Source organism: Bufo gargarizans, chromosome 5, assembly GCF_014858855.1.
Source record: "Bufo gargarizans isolate SCDJY-AF-19 chromosome 5, ASM1485885v1, whole genome shotgun sequence".
NCBI classification, from domain to species: Eukaryota; Metazoa; Chordata; class Amphibia; order Anura; family Bufonidae; genus Bufo; species Bufo gargarizans.
Window position 1 is genome coordinate 309,885,473 of NC_058084.1, and position 10,486 is coordinate 309,895,958.

Consider the following 10,486-nt stretch of genomic DNA (forward strand, 5'->3'; position numbering starts at 1 on the left):
GAGTGCTGCATCCCTCTGCAAGATATCTCACTATTTTTGACTTTTCTGAGCCTGTCAAGTCCTTCTTTTGACCCATTTTGCCAAAGGAAAGGAAGTTGCCTAATAATTATGCACACCTGATATAGGGTGTTGATGTCATTAGACCACACCCCTTCTCATTACAGAGATGCACATCACCTAATATGCTTAATTGGTAGTAGGCTTTCGAGCCTATACAGCTTGGAGTAAGACAACATGCATAAAGAGGATGATGTGGTCAAAATACTCATTTGCCTAATAATTCTGCACTCCCTGTATATGGCAAGCCAGAGGTATATCATTACATAAACCTTTTCGTGTGTACACAGTGGTAACGGCTATAAATAGCACTATAGTAAAGAGACTGTCTGTATTTGTTCAGATATTTAGTCAATGATCTAGGTTTATAGAAGACAGCTGGTAATTGATAAACAGTGGCCTTTTTGATGTATATATTTATAGATTGATTTCGAAGGCCTCGTTCAGACCATAGGGATTTAGGCTATTAAGTTTAAATATCCAATACATCTCACGACGTCTGAGGTATTGGACGTCTTTTTGGAGGTGAATTGGAATATATTCAATAGGTGTTACAGTGAACCCAACACTAGTACCATCGTGGTGTTCAGCTGCTATGTTTCATGAATTTTTAATTTATATTTGAGAGGTTTTTGTTTAAACGGTTACGTAGAGTTTGTATGGTGTGGCCTGCGTATTGTAGATTACATGGACACTCAAGTACATATATTACATAGCTGGAGTTACAAGTTAAATGGTGTTGGATTGGAATGGAATCTCCAGTGATGCGGCTATGAAAGGATGTTCTTTGGTGGATACTATTACAGCATAGACATCTTAGGTGACTGCATTTGAAGCTGCCTTTCAGGGCCCTAGTGTCCATATCCTGATCATTATTCGGATGTGTAACTGGTCTTAATTTACTAGGCGCCAGAATGTTTTTCAGTGTTTTTGCTCTTATATATGTGAAACGTGGGATATCTGGGATGATCTGACTTAGTATAGGGTCTCTTTTCAAAATATACCAATATCTCCCCAATGTCGCCTTTATGGCAGGATGTTTCTGATTGTAGATTGTCACAAAATTGTAGCTGTAGGAGCTGAGATCAGTCATTTCCCCTCTTTTTTCTGCTGGAACCAGGCATTCTGATTGTGTTAGTGTTTTGTCTTTGTCTCTGGCGCCCGTAATGATGTTGCTAGGTTACCCTTTTGCCTGAACCTGGATGTGAGAATATTGCTTTGTGTGGTGAAGTCTGTATCAAGTGTACAGTTGCGCCGAATGCGTTTGAACTGACTAAATGGCATATTTGCCTTCCATTTCCTATAGTGTATACTGTCGAAGTTGAGATAGCTGTTGCTATCTACCTTTTTAAAAAAGGTACGGGTTTTTATTTCATTATTTAGGATAAAATTCTATTTTTCATCCTATTCGATGTGCCTATAAACGAGATGCCCCAGTTGTTGGCATTGAGGTGGGTTATGAAGTCCTCAATTGTAGATTTCTTCCCATCCCAAATAAAAATGAGATCGTCAATATATCTTTTGAAAAAGACGATATTTGGCCAGAATTTACTTTGGTATATAAAAGTTTCCTCAAACATTCCCATAAAAAGGTTTGCTAGGCTTGGTGCGAAACGCGTCCCCATCGCGGTCCCCCTTGTCTGTTTGTAGATCTGGTCTTGGAAAGTGAATGTGTTGTGGGTAAGAATAAATTCTATACCCTTTATAATGAAGGTTTTTTGTTCCATAAGCATTTCGGGGTCTTTGTTTAGAAAAAAGGAAACACATTTTAGCCCCAAGTCGTGGGATATGTTTGTGTATAAGGCTGACACGTCTAGGGTCAACCAGTGATAGCTTTCTCTCCATTCTAGATCTTTTATAGATATTATAAGGGATGTAGAATCTTTTAAATATGATTTTAAGTTAAGGACATATTTCTGGATGTGTACGTCAATACAGTGGGAGAGATTTCGAGTGAGAAAGGTTACTCCGGAGATAATAGGTCTTCCTGGGGGATTTATTGGATCTTTATGGATTTTTGGAAGATGGTAGAAAGTCGCAGGAGTAGATTCTTTCACTAGGATATACTCTTTCTCCTTTTTATCAAGAACTCTGGCTGCTGATTTAATTAATCTCTCGAAATCATCTCTATCTTCGGTAGACGGGTCCTTGGAGAGCGGTTGGTAGTAATTGGTGTTTGAGAGTATATTGTGAGCTTCTTTCAGGTACTCCTCTCTATTTTGGATTACAATTCCGCCTCCTTTGTCAGCGTTTCTTATTACTATATTTGAGTTGGATTGTAGATTTTTGAGGGCTATTCTCCCACATGGTTTAAGGTTATCTTTCTTATGGAGGTGTGGTATGGTTTCCTGGTTGATTTGTCTAAAATCATTGGACACTAAGGAATAAAACGTCTCCAAGAAATTACCTTTGTGGTGAATGGGATAAAAACTAGATGGTGGTTTAAGTTCTGATGGGATGGCTCTCACGTCATCTCCCTCGGATGTTGGAGTGATGTTTGTTACTGTTTGTGGGTTTCTTGTTGTGTTTTCTAGCATTTTAAAGTGTTGTTTCAAGGTGAGTTTTTTTATGAACCGGTTTAGGTCTAAAAACAGATCGAATTCATTGATTTTATTTGTTGGCCAGAATGACAGGCCTTTGGATAGTACTGCAACTTCTGCTTTTTTTTTAAAACATATGATGATAAATTGAAGATACCCAGCTGGTTTTTAGTATTTTTTGGATTTTGGTTCTCAATCAGATTTTCCTTTTTATTTTTGTTTTTTCCTGCTCGACATCCTCTTCTGTGTTTTTTCTTTTCGTAGGTTTTCGGCCTAGTGGGTGAAAAAAATGTGTAATGTTGGTTGTTTTTGGGCTTTTCATAATGGGGTATGCTGCCGTGGGATGTGTGAGGGGCGGTAGAGCCATAAAAAAGGGGCCTGCTATAGAGAGATCTTCTATAGATTGAGGGTCGGAGTGGCTAGTGTTGGTGTGTGTATTGGGTACCAGAGGGTCGGGTGTTGTACAATACACAGGGGATGTACACGTGTGTACAGTGAGGAGCAAGTCGGCTTCTACGTCTGAGGAATTAGAGGGAGTAGAACACCTAGACTGAAGTAAAGAGGTTGATGGTGGGTGAGTAGAAAAAAGAGTGGATGGGAGGTTGAGTGGTCCACATTCTTCCATGATTTTTTCAGGAAATACAATCGATGGAGATGTGGTGGAGGTGGTATTGTTGGAGATCGAAAACGTACCTAGTTTGCTAGGTGTAAGTAATGGAGAGTGGAACTCCAATTTGGAGGAATCTGGCTGTGATTTAGGCGTACCCCTATTGGAAGGGATAGTATTGATAGAAGGTTTATCCGTATCATGTGTATTATTCTGGACGCTTGGTACTATCTTCCTTGTAGATAGTGATACTGAGTGGGTAAGTGATTCCCTTTGGTCAGATTTGGGGTGGGACTGAGGGTGGGTTTTTTTGGTGAATTTATTTCTATATGAATACATATTACGCGGTTTGTAGTACTGTTGTCGGTAATATTGGTTCTGTGTTTGTTTTGCGTATGTATTTAAAGCAGTAAGGCCTGTTTCTTCTCTAAATGCTGTGTTGTTAGGTCCCAAGTTATTTTTTACTTCTGGAATATGGCGTGGGTTTTTTGGTGGAGCCGTTTTTTTCCAGAATTTTATAATTTTATTAGCAAAATCACTGCGGTCTCTGGCCAGCTTGCCGCTTTTTTTGTTAAGGGTTTCTTTTTCAAACGTTAGTACCCTTGTGGTAATTAATCGGTCAAATTTAGGAAAATTAATATGTGATCTAAATTTGGACAGTTCTGTATAGCAGTCAGATATTTTCACCCCTAGGTCTATGTAGAGGGACCGCCTTTTTTCAATCAGTCTGACAATGAGTCCCCTGGCACAATCCAGTAGGTATTTATCCCATTCTATGCCAAAAGTCACATCGTCCTTGAAAGAATTGTCAAAACGTAGTCTCAGGCAACGGGGAACAATTTGTTCCTGTACATAGATTTCCAAAAAAGTGGCATCCAGATGGTGTTGTATCTCATCAGTTATACGTTTTTCTAGTTTGTGAAATAAATCTAATAATGATTTTTCGTCAATAGTACTTGCATTTTCTTCTTCAAATGTAGTTGTGCTGCATTCCACTTGGTTCCTGGTATATTGAAATATCAGGTGTTAACGTTGCTCGATTCTGTTCAGGATGTAATCAATGTCTTCTTTTGGTTGGTCAGGGTCCTCTTTTGGAAATTCTTGTTAGGTCCTATGTGCTGCTCACACAATCTGGAGTATCCAGAAACAATCTGGAGTATCCAAGTCTTTTATCAAGGACAAATCTAAATTCCCCTCCGGATGAGGGGAAAAAATAGAAAAAGAGCGCACAATAGGGTAATATTGTTTAGCCAAACAAATTAATACGGTGGGAAATATCCACACTCACCTTGTAGGGTTGTGCTAGAATAGGCACAAATCTACTGTAGACTTAGTAGAAATAAGGTCTTTTATCCAGGACTGCAGCCGCAGATTGTTTGTTCTTTTCGGTGGGGTGTCCAATCCCCCAAAAAATAATTTTCAGTAAAAGAAGAGACGGTTTCTGCCTCGGCAAAAATCACTGGAGAAGACGATCTCAGTGCAAGAAATCTTCTTGGTTTAATAGAAACAACGCGTTTCGGGGACTTGGCCATTTTTTGCAAATCTGACCAGTGTCACTTTAAGTGCTCATAACTTTAAAACACTTTGACTTATCCAGGCCATTCTGAGATAGTTTTTTCATCACATATTGTACTTCATGACACTGGTAAAATGAAGTAAAAAAAATTACCAAATTTACCTAAAATTTTGAAAGATTTGCAAATTTCAAAGTTTCAGTTTCTCTACTTCTGTAATACATAGTAATACCCCCAAAAATTATGATGACTTTACATTCCCCATGTGTCTACTTCATGTTTAAAAAATTTTGGGAATGATATTTTATTTTTTGGGGATGTTACAAGGCTTAGAAGTTTAGAAGCAAATCTTGAAATTTTTCAGAAATTTACAAAAACCCAATTTTTAGGGACCACTACAGGTCTGAAGTCACTTTGCAAGGCTTACATAATAAAAACCGCCCAAAAATGACCCCATTCTATAAACTACACCCCTCAAGGTATTCAAAACTGATTTTACAAACTTCGTTAACCCTTTAGGTGTTGCACAAGAGTTATTGGCAAATGGAGATGAAATTTGAGAATTTCATTTTTTTGCCTAATTTTCCATTTTAACCCATTTTTTCCACTAACAAAGCAAGGGTTAACAGCCAAACAAGACTGTATCTTTATTGCCCTGACTCTGCCGTTTACAGAAACACCCCATATGTGGCCGTAAACTACTGTACGACCACATAGCGGGGCGTAGAGTGAAAGGTGCGCCGTATGGTTTTTGGAAGACAGATTTTGCAGGACTGGATTTTTTAAACCATGTCCCATTTGAAGCTCCCCTGATGCACCGCTAGAGTAGAAACTCCATAAAAGTGACCTAATCTAAGAAACTACACCCCTCAAGGTATTCAAAACTGATTTTATAAACTTTGTTAACCCTTTAGGTGTTGCACAAGATTTAATGGAAAATAGAGATACAATTTCAAAATTTAACTTTTTTGGCAGATTTTCCATTTTAATATTTTATTTCCAGTTACAAAGCAAGGGTTAACAGCCAAACAAAACTCATTATTTATGGCCCTGATTCTGTAGTTTACAGAAACACCCCATATGTGGTCGTAAACTGCTGTACGGGCACACGGCAGGGCGCAGAAGGAAAGGAATGCCATACGGTTTTTGGAAGGCAGATTTTGCTGGACTGTTTTTTTTGACACCATGTCCCATTTGAAGCCCCCCTGATGCACCCCTAGAGTAGAAACTCCAAAAAAGTGACCCCATTTTAGAAACTACGGGATAGGGTGGCAGTTTTGTTAGTACTAGTTTAGGGTCCATATAATTTTTGGTTGCTCTATATTACACTTTTTGTGCGGCAAGGTAACAAGAAAAAGATTTTTTGGCACGTTTTTTTGTTTTTGTTATTTACAACATTCATCTGACAGGTTAGATCATGTGGTAATGTTATAGAGCAGGTTGTCACGGATGCGGTGATACCTAATATGTATACAATTTTTTTTATTTATGTAAGTTTTATACAATGACTTCATTTTTAAAACCCAAAAAATGTTTTAGCGTCTCCATAGTCTAAGAGCCATAGTTTTTTTCAGTTTTTGGGCGATTATCTTAAGTAGGGTGTCATTTTTTGCGGGATGAGATGACGGTTTGATTGACACTATTTTGGGGTGCATATGACTTTTTGATCGCTTGCTATTACACTTTTTGCGACGTAAGATGACAAAAAATTGCTTTTTTACACCGTTTTTATTTTTATTTTTTTACGGTGGTCATCTGAGGGGTTAGGTCATGTGATATTTTTATAGAGCCGGTCTATACGGATGCGGTGATACCTAATATGTATACTTTATTTTTATTTATGTACGTTTTACACAATGATTTCATTTTTGAAACAAAAAAAATCATGTTTTAGTGTTTCCATAGTCTAAGAGCTATAGTTTTTTCAGTTTTTGGGCGATTATCTTGGGTAGGGTATGATTTTTGCGGGATGAGATGACGGTTTGATTGGTACTATTTTGGCGTACATGCAACTTTTTTTTATCACTTTTATTACCTTTTTTGGGAAGTAAGGTGGGAAAAATTTTAATTTTCTCATATTTTTTTTATTTTTTTTATGGCGTTCGCCGTGCAGGGAAAGTAACATGACAGTTTTATAGATCAGGTCGTTACGGATGCGGCGATACCTAATATGTGTAGTGTATTTTTATTTTTATTTTTTTTATTCAGTGATAAATGTTTTTTTTTTATCTTAACTTTTTTCACTTTTTTTTTTTGACCCAGACCCACTTGGTTCTTGAAGATCCAGTAGGTCTGATGTCTGTATAATACAGTACAGTACACTATATAGTGTTTTGTACTGTATTTTACTTACACTTTGTCTGAACAGATCTATGCCTTTAGCACAGATCTGTTCAGCACCATGGACAGCAGGATGTCTGAGAAGGTGTCCTGTTGCCATGGGAGCCTTCCCCGTCTGCTCAGTTGTGGCCACAACTTCGCAGACGGGGAAGGGTAAGGAGGGGGGCTCCCTACCTCTGTCACCCCATCCTGTCTGATGGGAGAGGGAGGGAGCTCCCTGACCCTGACAGTTAACCTTTTCCATACAGCGGTCCGTACAGCAATGTGCTGACACTCTGGTATAACCACTGAACACCAATGAATTTTCAAGAGGAGGTGGGCGGGGGATCGATATTTTAGGCAGAAACTGCAGAAAGCGCAGCAAACCGCAGGTCTGAATTGACCTGCGGTTTGCAGTGATCGCTGATACGGGGGGGGGGGGGGGTCACATGACCCCCCTGGCATTGTGACAGGATGCCGGCTGAATGATTTCAGCCGGCATCCTGTTCGGATTAACCCCCGGGGCGCCGCAATCGCGATTTAAACTTAGGACGTACCGGTACGCCCTGAGTCCTTAAGGGGTTAAACTAATACTTTGTTGAAGCACCTTTTGATTTTATTTAAGCACTCAGTCTTTTTGGGTATGAGTCTATCACCATAGCACATTTTGACTTGGCAAGATTTGCCCATTCTTCTTTGCAAAAACACTCTAAATCTGTCAGATTGCGAGGGCATCTCTTGTGCACAGCACTCTTCAGATCACCCCACAGATGTTCAATCGGATTCAGGTCTTGGCTCTGGCTGGGCTATTCCAAAACTTTAATTCTTCTGGTGAAGCCATTCCTTTGTTGATTTGGATGTATGCTTTGGGTCGTTGTCATGCTGAAAGATGAAGTTCCTCTTCATGTTCAGCTTTCCAGCAGAAGCCTGAAGGTTTTGTGCCAATATTGACTGGTATTTGAAACTGTTCATAATTCCCTCTAGCTTAACTAAAGCCTCAGTTTCAGCTGAAGAAAAACAGCCCCAAAGCATGATGCTGCCACCACCATGCTTCACTGTGGGTATGGTGTTCTTTTGGTGATGTGCAGTGTTGTTTTTGCGCCAAACATATCTTTTGGAATTATGGCCAAAAAGTTAAACCTTGGTTTTATCAGACCATAACACCTTTTCCCACGTACTTTTGGGAGACTTCAGATGTGTTTTTGCAAAATGTAGCCTGCCTTGGATGTTTTTCTTCTGGCTTTTGTCTTGCCACTCTACCCCATAGCCCAGACATATGAAGAATACGGGAGATTGTTGTCACATGTACCACACAGCCAGTACTTGCCAGATATCCCTGCAGCTCCTTTAATGTTGCTGTAGGCCTCTTGGTAGCCTCCCAGACCAGTTTTCTTCTTGTCTTTTTATCAATTTTGGAGGGATGTCCAGTTTTTGGTAATGTCACTGTTGTGCCATATTTTCTCCACTTGATGATGACTGTCTTCACTGTACTCTGGAAATTCCTTTGTAGCCTTCTCCTGACTGATACCTTTTAACAATGAGATCCCTCTGATGCTTTGGAAGCTCTCTGTGGATCATGGCTTTTGCTGTGGGATGCGACTAAGAAAATTTCAGGAAAGACTAACTAAAGCAGCTGAACTTTATTTGGGGTTTATCAGAGGCACTTTAAATGATGGCAGGTGTATGCTGACTCCTATTTAACATGATTTTGAATGTAATTGCTTAATTCTGAACACAGCTACATCCCCAGTTATTATTTTTTTTTCTTCTCTCCACCTAAAAGATTTCAGTTTGTTTTTCAATTGAGTGGTACAGTTTATAGTGGTACAGTTTATATTTGTCTTATTTTTGTACACCACAGAAGCCTGACATTTTAGCAGGGGTGTGTAGACTTTTTATATCCACAGTATATATTTATTTATTTATATAGACAGGAAACCGGACAGCACTCCAGATACAAATAAGTGGTTTATTCACCCATGTGGTGTAGGCAACGTTTCAGCTCATACAAAGAGCCTTTTTCAAGCTTGAAAAAGGCTCTTTGTATGAGCTAAAACGTTGCCTACACCACATGGGTGAATAAACCACTTATTTTTACCTGGAGTGCTGTCCGGTTTTCTGTCTATTATACAGGGTATGCAGCTATACCCTTGGACCTAGCACCCGCCATTCTTTTTGTCCAGTGCCGCCTTTGTGTTTCATTGCTTATTTATTTATTTTTATATATATATGTGTGTTATTAGTTCAAGCAGACTGTGATTGTCTATTGTTGTGACTATGATGACGATCAGATCACATTTTATGACCAATTTGTGCAGAAATCCATATCATTCCAAAGGGTTCACATACTTTTTCTTGCAACTGTATATATATCTTGAGAAAGGCTCTAGTTGAAATGTTGCGTATTCAGATGGGTGAATAAAGTTATTTTCTTTAATTTTTACTGATTTTGGAGTGCTGCCTTTTTGCTACTTTAAATAAATATATATATATATATATATATATATATATATATATATATATTTGGAATATTTTTAGGGGGAATTGAAATGAGCCTGTGTGAACATTACTCAACTTAAATTAGCATTTAAACACTATATGTAAATTTTGTTGCAGCTTGAAAAGGAAATTACCTTAGAAAAACTTCAGGAATGGACACAACACATGTATCCAATTGATGTACGTGTGCATCTGCCAAAATTTAAATTAGAAGAAAATTACAAGCTGAAATCAACATTATCTGCTCTGGGAATGGTGGATATTTTTGATGCAGCTCGTGCAGATCTATCCGGCATATCAGGATCTCCAAATCTTTTCTTATCTGAAGTCATTCACAAGTCTTTTGTGGAGGTAAATGAAGAAGGCACAGAGGCTGCGGCTGCCACGGCTGGCATTGCATTGATGTGCTTGTCCCGTGAAGAGGAATTCAATGCAGATCACCCGTTTCTCTTCTTCATTCAGCACAACGACACTAAGAACATTCTTTTCTTTGGCAAATACAGCACTCCATAAAAAAGCAAATACTGACAACTCAGCTGCCTAAATATGACGAGCACTCCATTTTATAGGCTTGATTGTGCCATATATCAAAGAAAAATGAAAATAAAGGAACTATTCTTCTTATAGTAAGGCTTGTTTCTCTGTGTACTTAATGAACTAGAGGTGACAGTCGGCATTTTCACCAAGACTAGGGCTTCATGAAGAGATTTTGCAGCATGACAGCTCCCATAGTTGCAACCCTTAAGAATACATTGGACAAGATTCATAAAAACTGTCCAATAAAAAAAGATTATAAAATGAAGAATGTGCCATGGTTGGTAGTCCGTTGGTAGTTGGTAAAGTGTTCTTATGTTAGACAGTTTTCATTAATCTTTCCCATTGACCCTCAAGAACATGCAATTGCATGAGAAATACAGGCAATTTTCACATAAGAAATATATGGGGTGTAG

General features: G+C 38.7%; 1 protein-coding gene across 1 annotated transcript in view; it reads left to right on the top strand.

Moving 5' to 3' along the window:
- Positions 1–10,167, top strand: part of LOC122938966 (leukocyte elastase inhibitor-like) — a 62,830-nt gene extending 52,663 nt beyond the window's left edge. The window contains exon 7 of the mRNA XM_044294859.1: positions 9,654–10,167. Coding sequence (XP_044150794.1) covers positions 9,654–10,049 — 396 coding nt within the window. The 3' untranslated portion in view covers positions 10,050–10,167. The remainder of the gene's footprint in view (positions 1–9,653) is intronic.
- The last annotated feature ends 319 nt before the right edge of the window (positions 10,168–10,486 follow it).